Source organism: Amphiura filiformis, chromosome 4, assembly GCF_039555335.1.
Source record: "Amphiura filiformis chromosome 4, Afil_fr2py, whole genome shotgun sequence".
Lineage (NCBI taxonomy): Eukaryota > Metazoa > Echinodermata > Ophiuroidea > Amphilepidida > Amphiuridae > Amphiura > Amphiura filiformis.
The window spans coordinates 33,489,567-33,507,039 of record NC_092631.1 but is presented as its reverse complement, the minus strand read 5'-3'; the positions used below and the strand labels follow the sequence as shown (position 1 = coordinate 33,507,039).

The 17,473-nt window shown below is 38.5% G+C and overlaps 1 protein-coding gene across 1 annotated transcript; it reads left to right on the top strand.

Moving 5' to 3' along the window:
* The first annotated feature begins 890 nt into the window (after positions 1–890).
* On the top strand, positions 891–4,686 carry LOC140150139 (uncharacterized). Its single transcript, XM_072172144.1, has 2 exons — positions 891–2,840; positions 2,896–4,686. Exons 1-2 carry the CDS (start codon positions 891–893, stop codon positions 4,684–4,686), a joined length of 3,741 nt encoding a protein of 1,246 aa, XP_072028245.1.
* The last annotated feature ends 12,787 nt before the right edge of the window (positions 4,687–17,473 follow it).

Genomic DNA, 17,473 nt, shown 5'->3' with positions numbered 1-17,473 from the left:
ACACTTCAAGGAGACTTGAAATGCTTATCAACCATACATCAGGTGAAGCCCATGATCTTATCAAGAACTGCAGATTGATAGAATCACCTGAAGAGGGGTATAAAACAGCCATGCAGCTTCTGAAACGTGACTACGGGCAGCCAGCGCCATTGCAGCATCATTCAAGAAGGCTGCACAAAAGTGGCCAAACATACAACCAGGTGACCGCACAAGTATAAGAAAATTCTCTGTCTTCTTGATCAATTTACTGAATGCGAAGCATGGGAACCCAGACATGACATCTCTAGACGGGAATGAATTTGTACGGGACCTAGCCACTAAGCTACCCACCCCAATCCAACAAAGATGGATAGGACAAGTTGGGAAAATAAGGAAAGGGATATGAGATCCCCAACACTACAGGACTTTGAGAACTTTGTAGGCAAATTATCCAGAGATGAAAACGACCCATGGGTCACTGGACTGGGTTACCAGAAGAAACACAACACAAGTGAAAGAAATCAAGCACAGTGCCAAAAAGGAGGAAATAAAAGGAGTGCCTTTGCAACCTCAGTGCAGAAAACAGAGACAAAAACTCCAACTAGCAGCAGTTACCAGAATGGCAGACAACCTAACACAAACAAAGTAAAGCCATCATGTGTATATTGTGGCCCAGAGACAAAACACACACTACAAGAATGCAGAAAATTCAGGTCAATTCAACCTGAAGACAAGTCAAAATTTTGCAAGGAGAAAGGACTCTGCTTCTCCTGCTTGAGATCTGGACATAGAATGATTAAATGCAAGAATCGTGAAAATGTGGCATTTGTGGAAAGCAACACCATACCGCACTGCATGATGACTCAAGACTACAGGAATCTGTCAGCAAGCAAGAAGTTTCAACAACAAAGATGACTTCAGGCTGTGTGAATGGAGAATGTGCATCCACGAGAATGACCATATTACCAGTGACAGTGACATCCGCAGGAAACCCGTGCATCACCACATATGCCTTTATGGATGATGGCTGTGGAGGCGTTTTCATGTCACCCGAGCTCTGCAAAAAACTCAATCTGAAAACAAAGAACACAAAAATAACCCTGAAGACCCTGTCAGATGAAACCACATGTGATACAAAGATGGTTTTAGATGAACTGCAAGTCGGAGATCTTAAAGCACAATCCTTTGTTGACCTTCCCGCCGTGTATGTCAAAGAGGTGCCGGTTACAGGGAATGATATCCCCAAACAGACAGAGTTGGAAAAGTGGAGTCACCTGAGGGACATCAAGTTTCCGGATTTGACACAAGAACCATCAAGGCATTGTGTCCCCAGAGTGAGCTTGATGATAGGAAACAATGTTCCGGCCGCATCACAGCCGATGGAAGTCAAAACTGGCAAAATGGGAGAACCCTTTGGAATTAAATCCACCATAGGCTGGAAGATCCATGGTTTAGTGTCAGAAGAAACTCATGAGCATCTAGCAGCCCATTTCTGTACAGCAGCTGAAACCAGCAATCAAAAGCTCGAGGAACTGTTCAGGAGCTACATACACAAGGACTTTGATGAAATAGGAGATGAAATCAAACCTTCGGTAGAGGACAAAAAATTTCTACAGATAATGAAAGACACTATACACCAAGAACCAGATGGCCATTACACTACAGCACTTCCTTTTAGAGATGCAGCTGCTGTGATGCCAAATAACAGATCACAAGCAGAGGCTTATGCTAGCAACCTCAGGAAAAGACTCGCCAAAGACAGCAACCTGTGTGAACAGTACACCCAGTTCATGGAAGACTTAGAAGTCGGTGGATACAGCGAGAAGATTCCAGATGACGAGCCAGAACGAGGAGATGGTCGCTGTTGGTATATTCCCCATCATGGTGTGTTTAATGTGAACAAACCAGGAAAGATCAGAGTAGTGTACAACTGTCCTGCCATGTACAAGGGCACGTCCTTGAATGCCCAGCTATTCCAGGGTCCTGACCTTACAAATGGATTGACTGGTGTGCTGATGAGGTGGAGGAAGGAGCCGGTAGCTGTGCAAGCGGACATAGAAAAGATGTTCTATCAAGTTAGAGTAGCTGAAAGAGACAGAGATATGCTAAGATATCTGTGGTGGTCAGGTGGTGACTTAAACAGTAAATTACAGAGCCACCGCATGAAAGTACACGTGTTCGGAGCAGTGTCATCACCAAGCTGTGTGAATTATGTGATGAAACACATAGCCAATTGTGAGAGTACAAAGCCCAAAGCATCAAATACTATTTTGAATGCATTCTATGTTGATGACATGCTGGACTCATTTGCCACTGAAGAGGGGGCTATACATGCGTCAGAGTGTATTCAAGAAACACTTGCAGAAGGAGGCTTTCGCCTTACCAAGTGGCACAGCAACAGAAGGAGAGTAATAGAAGCTTTCCCAGAAGAAGAGAGAGCCAAAGATCTCAAAGAGATAGATATTAATGTGGACAACCTTCCTTCAGACAGAGCATTAGGAGTAAGATGGGATGCTGAAACTGACAAGCTTGGATTCTTCTACAATGAAGACCAGAAATGGAATGTAAACAACAGGAGAAGCATGCTGTCAATTGTAAGCAGCATATATGATCCCATGGGCATGGTAGCACCGTATGTTGTCAAAGCAAAGATGATACTTCAAACCCTCTGTCAGCAGAAGATAGGTTGGGACGAAGAGATTCCACACCAACAAGCCCATGAATGGAACCAATGGACCAAAGAACTTCCAAAACTCCAGGAGGTAAAGCTAGACAGATGTTTGAAGCCACCAAGATCTGATCAACCTACAAACATTCAGTTCCACCACTTCGCAGATGCCAGCGAACAGGGATATGGAGTGGTGAGCTATGTGAGGTACATGTACGGAACACAAATACATTGTTCCTTCTTGTCAGCAAAAAGCCAGAGTAAGACCACTAAAGAAGGTGACAATACCACGACTGGAACTGACAGCTGCTGTCACTGCTGTAAGAGTGGATTGTAAACTAAGAAATGAATGGAAGAAAGGCAGTGAAGACGAGGAGATAGAGAGTCATCTTTGGACAGACAGTATGACAGTCCTAAAGTACATAGGGAATGAAACATCCTGTTTCCACACCTTTGTAGCCAACAGGGTGGACGAAATAAGGGAAAAATCAGACCCGTCACAATGGCATTATGTGCCATCTCAAGAAAACCCAGCAGATGACTGCTCCAGAGGGCTCACCATAGAGAAACTGTTGAAATCTGAAAGGTGGTTTAATGGACCACAGTTCCTTTGGAAGCCAAAGAGCGAATGGCCAACAAGCCCAGACAAGACAGAAGAAATATCAAACCATGATCCTGAAGTCCGCATCAAAGTTGGAGTTGGACTAGTTGAATGCTCTGATGAAGTACAAGACCCTATCACTAAGGTGGTAAATCACTGTTCTGACTGGATGAAGGTGAAGAGGATAGTAGCATGGCTGCTCCGCCTGAAACGAATGCTTCAGCAAAAGGCCCAGAAGAAATGTGAAGCCAGAAGTGAGTCCATGGAACTCTCAGTGGAAGAACTGCAGCATGCTGAAGAAATTATAATAAAGAAAGTTCAGCAGCAAGCTTTTCCAGCAGAAATCACAGCCTTGCAGAAGTGTAGAGTGTTGACCCAGAAAGATGCCAGCAGTGAAGAGGATTTGACAAAGAAAGCTGAAGTAAAACTACAGAAGGAGATTCACAGTAAAAGTCCAATACTGAACTTGGATCCTGTACTACAAGATGGACTTTTAAGAGTAGGTGGTAGACTTAGTGCAGCAGCAATACCTGAACACTCCAAACATCAGCTGATCCTACCAAGAACCCACCGAGTCTCTGACCTCATCCTACAGCATGTGCACATCCAGAGCAATCACCAGGGCAGGAATCATGTTCTTGCTGTACTGAGAGAGAAATACTGGATACTGGGGGCCGGCGTGACAATTAAACAGTTGATGAAGAGATGCATTGTGTGCAGAAGACAACGTTGTAAACTAAATGAGCAAATGATGGCAGACTTGCCAAGCAACCGTGTCAAGCCAGATGATCCACCCTTCACCTATACAGGTATGGATTATTTTGGACCCTTCAACATTAAGCATGGAAGATCCATAAGAAAGCGCTATGGTGTACTATTCACCTGCATGAACAGCAGGGCAGTCCACATTGAGATTGCCGACTCGATGGACACCAGCTCTTGTATAAATGCGCTGAGAAGATTCCTTGCCAGAAGAGGACATGTGAAAGAAATCACATCCGACAACGGAACCAACCTAGTGGGCGCTAGCCATCAACTAGTTGAAGCCATAAAGGAGCTGGATGAAACAGCCTTGCAGCGATTTGCATCCAGCCATGAGATTCAGTGGAAGTTTAACACACCCTCCGCTTCCCACCATGGAGGAGTGTGGGAGCGCATGATCCGCACTGTCAGGAAAATACTACAAGCCTTACTTACAGAACAGCACATCAAAGTAGCAAGATCAGATGATGAACTGCACACACTGATGTGTGAGGTGGAGAACACCATCAACAGCAGACCACTGACAAGAATGTCGGAGGACCCAACAGACCTGTGTGTACTGACCCCGAACCACTTGCTACAGCTGCGCAGCAGAACCCAGAAACGCTCCCACCAGGAGTATTCACAGAGAAAGATGCCTACTCCAAAAGACGTTGGAGACAAGTACAATTCCTAGCCGACCTATTTTGGAAAAGATGGGTTGCAGAATACCTACCAATGCTCCAAACACGCCAAAAGTGGCTGAAACCCAAGAGAAATCTTCTAGTCGGGGACATAGTGCTTGTGGTAGATAATTCAGCTCCACGCAACTCTTGGCCGATGGGCAGAATAGAGAAGATTCATGTGGGAAACAAAGGCCTAGTGCGCAGTGTGACAGTGAAGACACAATCGACCACCCTGGATCGCCCTGTTAACAAACTGTGTCTTCTACTTGAACAGGATAACTAAAGAAGTTACAGTTACAGTATGTGAGAACTATAAACTAATCAACCCACTGAAATGTAGCCAGACAAGTATCATGTGAATGTATTGACACTTCTACAGAAACTGCATTTGGACAGAAAACTACTGAAATCAGACTATAGCCCTGCCAAGTTGAATAATTGACTTGAATGTTGTGATGAACGATGCCAGTAATGAATCACACAGATTTTAGTGTGCACACATCAAGTGAAGTTAGGTGCCTGTGCACACATCAAGTGAAGTTAGCTGCCTGTGCACATATCATGTGAAGTTAGCTCCCGAGTTAGCTACCTGTGCACACATCTAGTGAAGTTAACTGCCTGTGCACACATCAAGTGAATCTAACTGCCTGTGCACACATCTAGAGAATCAGCCCTTGTGAACCACATAAAGTGAATTTCAGCCTGTGGTAAACTCATCGAGTGAATTCAGCGTGTGTGATGGAGCCAGACTGTGCAAGAATCAGCATGATGGACAATTTGACATTGAACTTCTACAGCTTGAGCAATAATATAATGTGCCTGATTATGAACATTTGCGGTGGACTTTGCACCTGTCTGTATTGTTGGAGCTACATTGTGATGTGACTGATTGTGAGACCTGAGCGAACCAGATGACAGCAGAATTGGCAATTAAATCAACTTAATAACCAAATTTACCAAAACAAATCATGCTGGTAACATTTTTGATGGTTGAAAACTGCCATGGTACATGCGCTGGCAGTCCAAATAGTGTAAAATTTATGTGAGAAAGGTTACTAATTATCTGAAAGAACAGTTTCATGATTGAAATTTTTTGATTACCAAAACTGGTTTACAATCCTAGTATGACACTTACATACCAGCTATGTTTTTGATCATTCATTCTTTGAAGGAAAGTAACTTCATTATTGATGCATGCTAGTTAAAACATTTCTTCATTCAATATTTTATATTGCAAGAGCATGTATTCAAACAATTTGTTTTTGATTCAAAGTGCCAAACCAGCACTTGTAGTTAATAGTGATTAGACAGCTTACAACCAAATGTGCCAGGGAGCACAATGAACATTGTAAATTTGAACTTACTGAAAGTCCTAACTGATTGACACTTTAAAAACAAAGGACACTTTGAACATTTTAGTTTTCATGCCAAAGAAGCATTGACTTTATTGATATTACATGACAAGTTTTATGACTTGTGAAGTTTAGAACATTGTTGTGTTACACACATTGCATTCCCAAAATTTAGGTACCAAAAATAGGTTTTTTGGGAGGTGTGTTTTGAACTTAGATTATTTATCGTCGATAAGATCCTCGACTGGGGGCCGGGATGTAACGTCCAAAACACCTTTTTGACTTTTGATGGTGTCCTTCGCCTCTTTGAGGCTCTTTCCCGATTTGTTTATTTGCGACTGGTAAAAAAGACTGTTGGAAAATGGCAGCTTACAGCAAAGTTGTGTGACACGATAACGTTCTTACGAACTTGCTTATTTTAGCTGATTAAAGAACATTGTTGCAAAAAGAACATGAAATTCGTGCAACGGAGTGAGTATAGTAATGAGTCATGAATAAGCTAATGTTATGACATGTCGTGGAGCCAAGATATAGAGCGTTTCCAACCCGGCCTTGCCGTAAAATTGAACTAAGATCCCTGTGTATCTTACACTTGCACTTATAATACGAAGTGCCCTCTTTTGAATTTTAAAGAGATCATTTATGTATGATGAACATGCACATCCCCAAGCTAAGATACCATAATTGATATACGGTAATATCAAAGAGCAATACAATGTATATAACGCCTCATGTGGGAGGAAGTTTTTTAATTTATTAATGATACCAACATTTCTTGAACATGTTTTTACAATATTATCAATATGTTCTTTCCAAGTGATATTCTGGTCAATTTGTAGACCTAGAAACTTAGTGCTTGGGACTTTTTCAAGCGGTGTTCTTGAGTGCCTGTCAGAGTCAAGAAACAATTGCAAATTGTACTCAGGTTTTGTGTTCTTCTTGGTACCGAGTAACATATAATTAGTTTTTTTAGCATTGACAGATAATTTATTTACCTGGAACCATCTATTCACATTAGTAAGCTCTTTGTTGAAGACCTCCTCAATAACATTAAACTGATTGTGAGAGTAAAATAAATTGGTGTCATCAGCAAATGAAATCACATCAAGTGACTCAGTAATTAAGTGAATATCGTTAACATATATAATGAAAAGCAGTGGACCCAGTCAACCCGACAACACCCCCCCCACCCTAAATTGTAATGCTTCCGTCGCCATTGATTCCAATCATAAATGTATATGGTTTTTTAATACTGGGTTGCATGAACATACTTATGCTACTTGAAAACATTTCCACAATTCCACATATTTTATATCAATGACATGGGTACAATTTCATTGCATATGAATACAAATTTTAGTATATCATTAATATGTTTCCTCTGCCATTTGATGTAGAATGGTACATTATGATGGGGGGGGGGGTCAAAATAGTTTTGAACCAATATGAGGGGGGGTCAAGAAAGTTTTAGGTCCATTAAGAGGGGGGGTCAAAAAAGTTTTGGGTTCGCGACGAGGGGGGGTTAAAAAAATTTTCGACATGAAAAAAAAAAAAATTTCCAGCCCCCCCCCACCAAAGTATTTCTGAACACTCCCTAAAATCGGAAATAGACCAAAATATAAAAAAAATAAGAAAACCGTTTCTTAAAGTCGATCATGCTTTTTATGATGAGCATAATTGCTTACATACAGATGCTGTATTTATTGAGTTATCGTGTACCTATAATCGTCATTTTACCGAGAAAATGAACATTGAAATGAAGGGCCGTTGAAGTTTAAAGTGGTCACATTTTGCACTTTGATCGAAGCTCACAGGAGAATGCGGCAGTTCTCGTTTTTCTACCTTACATTACGTGAACATCGGGTAAATCCACAGCCCCATGAAAAGTTTAGGCGAAATCTATTCATATCTTGATATTTAAATCGGGGAAAGAACTTGAAAAAAAAATCACATTTTATCAGCTAAAACGGAGCCATTTGACCGCCAGGTTTTTATGAAATCAGTGCTTCCGTGGTGCTTCCATAAGATGCGCCAAGCATGCAGATAAGCGTTATGCTTTGCGTAGCGTATCTGTGCGTTAACAAATTGCGCGTCTACAAAACGCGATGCGTTGTTGCGCGAAAGTATACCCCGATGGTACCATAGACTGGATGGTACAACAAAGATTTTCTTTCCTTTTAAATTGCGGAAACGAGTGAAATAGTGAAATAAAATCCATAAAAAAGGGCAGTTGGAGTTAACAAATCTGGATTTTCTTTCCTTGTATTTATAAAAAAGTAAATACATTTCAAACAAGAAATGTCTTTAAAAAAGACAATGCCTCAAGAGATTCCAGCGGGCACCATCTGTTATTTGCCATAAGAGATACTTGAAATGCTAGCTTTAAGCCTAGTACAAGGAACTTATACGATGTCCTCATATTCACAAACTGATACTATCTGTCCATCGTATAAGACTATTACCGTAAGGCAGCGTATTGAATGAATATTAAACAGTCAAGAATAAGCTCCGCCACCCGCTGTTTCGGATCCCTCACTGTCTCCCAAAACATCAAAAGCGCTATGCGGCGTATACTTAAGACTGTCCTTTTCACACAACGCAGACAAAGTAAGGCCAACTTGCCTACAAATGGTCAAATTTTGGCAAGAAATATCTCTGTCTAATCCTACGCATGTCTCACATCACATCCGTCACATCGATATCGGCGATCGTTTTTTTTTTACTGAAGTTAGGCTAGGCTGGTTACCACCAGCGTCATGCGCGTGACGTGACACAGCTAAAATAATCAATCGGGGATCATTAAAACGTCAACAATTTCAAAATACGCAATGACAGTAAACTTAATGGCGAAGCGGTCCCAATTTTGAGCCATACAAGTTTACGTGGTGAACTAGCTTTATTTAAGCCATCTTGCAATGGTAATAATTCTGATGTATTTAATGCAGGAATATACACACCCAGTTTTTGCCCACTTTGTACATAAATTTTAAATTTACACCCCCAGTTTTTAAATTTACACACCCAAACCTTCTGATCCTGCCTAAGACCCTGCCTAGCATGGAGGACAGGCCTAGGCAAAATAAAAGCTTTTTTTCTAATAATTTCTCCGAAAGCGTCATTTATGTCAACAAATTGTTCGCAAATCCACAGCAGGGTTGCAAATATACCATATGTCACTCGGAGTGCGACAATTTGTACAGATAAATTTATCACAGGTATTTTTCTATTAATTTGGCCATTCGTCTGCATATTACCAAAAATAATGCATTTTGGGCTTAACCGCTTTCTCCATTTAACGTTATTTATGTCGACAAATTGTTCGCAAATCCACCACAGGGTTGCAAATATACCATATGTCCCTCGGAGTGCGACACTGTGTACAGATAAATTTATCACAGGTATTTTTCTATTCATTTGACCATTCGTGTGCATATTACCAAATAATTTTTTTATAACCCATTTTGGCCCACCGTTTCACCATGAACGTCATTTATTGCGACAAATTGTTCGCAAATCCACCGTTAGTTTTAAGAATATAATACATGGCATAAAATGTGACAAGTTATCAAAATAAATTGATAATGAACGCTTTTGTGGATATTTGCCAATACAATTATACATCTGACATGTATATGAATTATGATTATGTCTTCAGGCTGTCTTCAGTCAGTAGGAATTCAGATGAGTACATGCAGCTGAGACTAGTCAATGCTAGTCTCAGGTTGTAGTAAGCTACAAATTTCAAATGTAGCATTTGTTCTCATTGCTTACCTGTGTTTCACATCATATTTTGTGGTCAAAATGATTACAAATGTGTAATTTGCAGTCATTTCCGACGGCTAGTAAGGATTTGAATGCACACTAAAACCCGGGCCGTGACACTCGTATTCAATCCCTGTATAAAAGTGAACGGCAGTTGACACATCGTAAGTTTGAGTGACAGTTGCTAGGCATTTTAAATACAAGATGGCGGATGTCGATCGAGTACGTGCTATTTTATCAGCAAAAATACAGCTGATTTAGCCAAATTCAACATGGGGTCATCGGTTATAATATTTTCCTAGCATATTGAGCTAACACCACAGCTACATGGTTTTTCACCATATACTAGTAATAAAATAAAGAAAATCAGTAAGCTTAAGACGAATATTACCAGGGAAGTGCAAATTGCACTTCCCTGATATTACCTAGGGAGATCGGGGAAAGTGGAACATATTTTTGTCCAGCCCAAACAGGATTACGAGCAAGCAAGGCAAAACGTAAGGTTTACAAGATACATATTTGGTGCATACGCACCAATATGAACCTCGCGCCAATCAACCTTTTTGTTCCTTATGACCGGAGGAAAAGTTCGACATATCGCACGACTCTTTAGGATATTTGATTAAAAAGATACAGAGTTAAGTGCACAAAGTACAATAAGTGACTATATCTCATTAACCAATGATCGTACAGATACGCGACCACTGAATTTTTTGTTCCTTATGACCAGACGAAAAGTTTGACATATCGCACGACTCTCTAGAATATTTGGTTAAAAGATAGAGGGTTAAATGCACAAAATTGGAAAAGTGTAACAGCTCTATCTCATTAACCAATGATCCTACAGATATGCCACCGCTGACTTATTTGTTCCTTATGGCCAGAGGAAAAGTTTGACATATCGCACGACTCTGTGGGATATTTGGTTAAAAAGATAGAGGGTTAAGTACACAAAGTAGAAAAAAGTGACTATATCTCATTAACCAATGATCCTACAGAGATGTGACCACTGACTTTTTTGTTCCTTATGACCAGAGGAAAAGTTTGACATATCGCACGACTCTGTGGGATATTTGGTTAAAAAGATAGAGGGTTAAGTACACAAAGTAAAAAAAAGTGACTATATCTCATTAACCAATGATCCTACAGAGATGTGACCACTGACTTTTTTGTTCCTTATGACCAGAGGAAAAGTTTGACATATCGCACGACTCTGTGGGATATTTGGTTAAAAAGATAGAGGGCTAAATGCACAAAGTAGAAACAAGTGACTATATCTCATAAACCAATGATCCTACAGAAATGCGACCACTGACTTTTTTGTTCCTTATGACCAGAGGAAAAGTTTGACATATCGCACGACTCTGTGGTATATTTGGTTAAAAAGATAGAGGGTTAAATGCACAAAGTAGAAAAAGTGACTATATCTCGTTAACCAATGATCCTACAGATATGCGACCACTGACTTTTTTGTTCCTTATGACCAGAGGAAAAGTATGACATATCGCACGACTCTGTGGTATATTTGGTTAAAAAGATAGAGGGCTAAATGCACAAAGTAGAAAAAAGTGACTATATCTCATAAACCAATGATCCTACAGAAATGCGACCACTGACTTTTTTGTTCCTTATGACCAGAGGAAAAGTTTGACATATCGCACGACTCTGTGGTATATTTGGTTAAAAGATAGAGGGTTAAATGCACAAAGTAGAAAAAGTGACTATATCTCGTTAACCAATGATCCTACAGATATGCGACCACTGACTTTTTTGTTCCTTATGACCAGAGGAAAAGTATGACATATCGCACGACTCTGTGGTATATTTGGTTAACAAGATAGAGGGTTAAATGCACAAAGTAGAAAAAAGTGACTATATCTCATCAACCAATGATCCTACAGAGATGTGACCACTGACTTTTTTGTTCTTTATGACCAGAGGAAAAGTTTGACATATCGCACGACTCTGTGGGATATTTGGTTAAAAAGATAGAGGGTTAAGTACACAAAGTACAAAAAAGGATGCAGCCAAAGATAGAGCTTGTAGTCACCTGCTCCGCAGCCGACTGATGATTCCGCTTTGCCCCGTGTTCCACTTTGCCCCGATCTCCCTAAATATTCGTCTCAGGCTGAACTATTTAGCTACCGTTCACAAAAAATTCGACATTTTTGTAAGACGGGGGTGCAGGCCCTTTAAATATCCCTAAAATCCTTCACAGATACCTTATTTCAGATTAACTTCTTTAAAACAATAAAAACTTTACACATTCAAAGCTTTATATTCTTTTCAAAGTCCAGAATCAAGTCAAACATTTTTATAATCACTCTTCAAGGCAAACATTTTACTACAACCCCGTATAAAGAATTTATGACCGTCCCTGTCATTTTTTTTTTTCTAATGCATAATTCATTAGCCCGAAATGCAGACTCATTGAGCATTTTGTACTGTAAGAACTTCGTGGCAACATGGAAAACGTAGCCCAAATGTACTTGACAGAATGATTTGTCATGGCAATGCGGCCATTATTTCGCCCAATAGTCGTGTTTCATGTTCCAATTCGAATACATACTGCTTTCGGCAGAAAAAGCTCATTTTTGCGAAAGAAACAATGTCGAGAGTATACAGCCGCGTTAAGATCAACATAATATATCATTAAGTTTTGATGGCTGCATGATCAATTATCCTATGATTTTTCAACATTTATTGCTGGATTGTATCACTGGTGTTAAATTTGTGCAATTTTTTTTTTGGTGATGATTTTTTGTGATTTTTTATGATTGCTTTGTAATTCTTTTTGTGTGATATCTTGTAAAATAAAAAACACAGAAATATAAAAAAAAATATTTACCTTGATAGCTCATATGGCGGCCAACTTTGAGGAATTTTACTTATTTATTTACAAATTGAGAGATAATATATTTCATTTACCATAAAAAGAATACTTTTTACAAGCATGATAGCAGAAAATCATGATGAAATTATGCAAATTATCCGATTGGGGCCTATTTAGTTTGGTGTCCCACTCACCCCATCCACTTGGGGTAGGTGGGACAGTTGTTCTTGAAAGTTGTTCTTTTGATTTTTTTTAATTTGGAAATTTTTGACCAAAGGGCTAAAAACACCTTTATTTTTCGCTCGCTACACTCACAAATGGGTGGGTGGGTGGGTGGGTGGGAGGAGTGAGTGGGTGGGTGGGTGGTTGGGTGGGTGGGTGGGTCAGGAGTGAGTGAGTGAGTGAGTGAGTGAGTGAGTGAGTGAGTGAGTGAGTGAGTGAGTGAGTGAGTGAGCGAGCGAGCGAGTGAGTGAGTGAGCGAGCGAGCGAGCGGGCGGAGTGCGAAAGACATTTGGTTGTGTTTTATAATACCGCCGTTCATATCAAACTTGATCACGCTACTTTTGGGCGTTATTTAACTGAACGGTGTAGCATCTTACCAGTTGTGAAAAAATAGCTTTGGGGGCATATTTACACTGTTTGCCAATTTTTGGTTAAATTTGGAACATTATTATTATATTCCCTGGGGGCAACCTGCCAAAATTGTTAAAAAGTGGCTGTAAAGAACAAAAAATGGGTCACTTTGACGAAAGGGGGGGGACACGTCCCCTGTCCCTGCCCCGGGGATTGACGCCCATGCTAATATTAAGATGGCGATGTCTCATACTGCAGTTAGCCTACTGTTCATTTTCCTATACATAATACACAGTACTCTCACCATTGACGCGTGACCTCTACAAACAGTGTATGTTATAGGTATATGGGCATTGCCTAGTTAACGTCACTGTGTGAAAAATAACCGGCTAATAATTAAAGTAGGCTATTCTCTGAAATTCTAGAAAATAGAGTTGTGTAACATGTCCTAAATTTTTAGCTAATTTAGGTGTTTGGAAATATTCGCACTTTTTGGTGTTTTAGTGTATGTTATAGGTATATGGGCATTGCCTAGTTAACGTCACTGTGTGAAAAATAACTGGCCAATATTTAAAGTACTCTCTGAAATTCTAGAAAATATAGTTTTGTAATATTTCCTAAATTTTAGCTAATTTAGGTGTTCAGAAATATTCGCACTTTGGTGTTTTAGGAAGGATATATAAACGACAGATAACACCAAAAAAATAGAAGAAATTATTTCCAAACCGTGTTAAGTCTACAACCATTATCTTTCTCATTTTCAAGAATGCTGGTTAACAATATGCAGAGTTGCTGTTGTCTCATTTCGGAAACAAAGGCCCACACGTATTGTTACCTTGCGTTTGCTTTATAATCGTTCACACAACTGAAACTATAATACCAGCTCATTGCAATATCGCATAGGTAAAAAACATGTGTAGTGTGGATTTAACCAGAGAAGCTCTGATTTAACATAGTTGAGCTGTGAGTGTTATCTTGGTTTAATAGCTTTTAATGGGGTTTATTTTTTAAAGCCTTAATGTAGGCCTACGATTTCCATCAAATTTTAATTTTGTTATTCTTTGTTCAAAATGTTGAAATAATATTAGTAATAACTGCCGGTAAGGGTTGCTGTCCATTTTAAGCTAGACTTCTCCGTAGTCCACTTGCCAATTGTGCATAATTACATTTAAGCTTAAAACTCTGATTCAATTATTTGTGCACAATTGATAGCTTTTCACATCTGATCTTTTTAGTCACGGCTCTGTTTGTTAGCTTCCCAAGTGATTTTTAACTCGGATAATAAACAGATTCTAAAATTAGAATTGTTCAGTATTGAAGTGCCATTATACGCCATAGAAGTGACGTAGTTAATCGGATTAACTACCATAGCAATAGATGAATACAATTTTGACTATACCGCCCTGCGTTACAACGTTCACGCGGTACCGATGCATTGAACCATAGATGTCAAAGAAAGGTTGATCACTCGCACCTGTAAGATGAAAAGAGCGGTATTGTATTCAATCTATGTTTACTGACATACACAGATGATAAGTGTAATTGGTTTGTAGTGCAGGGCGGTCTATTCAAAAAATGTATTCATCTATTGCTATGGAATTTAATCCGATTATGACGTCACTTCTACGGCGTATAGTTATGCCATTATGATATGTTGCATTCAATAATATAAGCCTACGTATAGGCCTACTTTACTTTTACTGTCACAAATATAATTATATAAACTTTTTCATAACCATTTTATACTAGTATTTTGATGTAATAAATATCAGTATAATTTCGAGTTCAACTGAATGCGTTCATCATGATTAATAACATATTTTTATTTATCAAAAATCGACTATGGCATAGTCTAATTTTAAGCTGAATCAACTAGGTAAAGTGAAAGAAATCCCACTGGTTATTTTGGCCATTTAACATGCAGTTCTATGTGAGGACATAAAGTCATAATTAAAAAATTATGACTTTATGTCGAACTTTGCTCTGTTGACCCACAAAGAAAACAAATTTGGCCGATTCCATTTAGGTGCAAGTTGGGACATGTGTAAACATTACAAATGTGCAACAAAATCAGGTTTGAAAAAAATAAACCAATTTCATATTATAAGATCGTACATTATGGCTTTAAGCAATTTTTTTAAGGTTTAGCTATTTAGCTATTTACAAAATAATTAGCTATAGGCCAAATTGTAGCAACACCCCCATTCCAATTAAATTCTTTGCCCACGAAGAAGGAATTCTACTACTAAAAGTAAGTTCCATGCTTACAACAAAATGCCGACAAAAGTACTGAGATCCAGTGACCATGCATCAGTGTATTGTGACATGTTTAAATTGGGATGAAATGACCCAAAACTAGGCCTACTGTCTGTTCAATTAGCTTAGATTCTTGAATTTTTAAGATATTTGAAAAATAAAAAATTGTGGTCAAAGTCATCAAAGAAAAGTGTTAGCACAGCCTTAGACCTAACATGATTTATACTTTTCAAATTCTAAAGTTCAATTTAAAACCCCATTTCTTTTCAATTTTGGTCTTTTCCCGCGATATTTTTATAAAAAGCCGTAGAACGTCGGGTACCATAAACTTTTTTGAATCAATCCATTTAGAGCAATGGGGACGAATGTCACAATGTGCAGAGATAGTATTTATTCGACCATCCGCATCAGGAAGTATTGTCCAGCAAAATATTTGCCAGTATGCCTAATTTGTGTTGAAACCCTACTGTTGAAACAATACGTTATTATTTATGAACTAAGGTTTTCTAAAATAGGCCATATATAAATACATTCCTTGCGTATTTATTTATTTATTTATTTATTTATTTATTTATTTATTTATTTATTTATTTATTTATTTATTTATTTATTTATTTATTTTGCGTATGGGTCTGAGAATGGGTCTGAGAAGGTGTAGGCCTATAGGCCTATTATAAAACTACACATTTATTTTCAATTTGTTATTTCGTTTTGTTTGGTGAATACAAACTGAAAAAAATGTGAAACAAAAGAACTTTTGTACAAGAAAATATTATTTAAAACAATCAGGTTACAGAAAACAATTCTTGTAAAGTCACTGTATCTGAAAATGTCAAGCGAATGCTGATATTCTTGGGAAGGAATGGTGGTATTAAACAAAACTCAATTTACATTGTAAACCAGTTGAAAACGAAATCCATAATTTTAATGTCATTGTTTAGGGAAAAATAATGTTATGCATAAAACGTAATCGCGCCATATAATTTCGTGTAACAAAAACCAGTGGACCATCATCACCTATAGAACCTATATCCAATAACCGGAACGGTATAACAATTGAAATGGCAGGAGAGATTGGTGGACAGATTGTTTTGCTAAATTGGATAGGGTCTATGCCCTAAGTTGAGAATGGACCGTCCCACTCTATTTGTAAAAAGGTCGCGAACCCTTTCGGTGGACCCAAGTAACTGCCTAAAATGAGGCAAAATTGAACAGAAATGGGGTTTTAAATTGAACTTTGGAATTTGAAAAGTATAAATCACGTTAGGTCTAAGGCTGTGCTAACACTTTTCTTTGATGACTTTGGCCACAAGTTTTTATTTTTTCAAATATCTTAAAAATTCAAGAATCTAAGCTAATTGAACAGACAGTAGTACGCAAAATTGACATTTTGATCGCTGGCATGCAACACATGATTTCTTTTCTTAAAGAAATAATGTGTGATTTGCATAAAAATAGATCAGATTCCTATTTAAATGTTAGTTTTACTGATAGCTACTGATTGTCCCTTTAATTTCGAACCAAACAAACATGACAAATGATGTAAAACGAAGAAAATTGCATTTCATTCCACAGTGCCTACAATGCGTGTATCTCGCCGTCCAGCTTTACGCAGCCCGATAAATGATGTGTCTGTTTTGTCCGTTATTTAAGGGATCCAAAATGAGCGTTTATTGCGTTTCGACAGTATTTTTGTGGGACATGAGAGCACTCAGACCTATCGAATTGCATTCTGAATACGAAGCATGTCTTTCTGATATCAAATAATTTTCATTTTTTAAATCACAATATAATACAAATTTTATGACAAATTATAAAAATTTGATATTTTTCAAATTTTGATATATAACAGTCCTCGAAGTAAATTATATAAATCTAATGATATATTTTAAAGTGTATGTAGCAGGAGGAAAAGCCGACGGTCAATTGAAAATTTTGACCTTTCATATTGAAGATATGGATTTTTTTCCCCAAAAGACCTAATTTTTTTTGGTGTTTTGGGAAAAAAATCCATATCTTCAA

Bases quoted from the DNA above. Each gene is read 5' to 3' on its own strand.
- LOC140150139 (XM_072172144.1), top strand. From the start codon at position 891: ATGACTTCAGGCTGTGTGAATGGAGAATGTGCATCCACGAGAATGACC. The intron at 2,841-2,895 runs GTGAGCTATGTG...CCTTCTTGTCAG, and splicing joins GCGAACAGGGATATGGAGTG to CAAAAAGCCAGAGTAAGACC.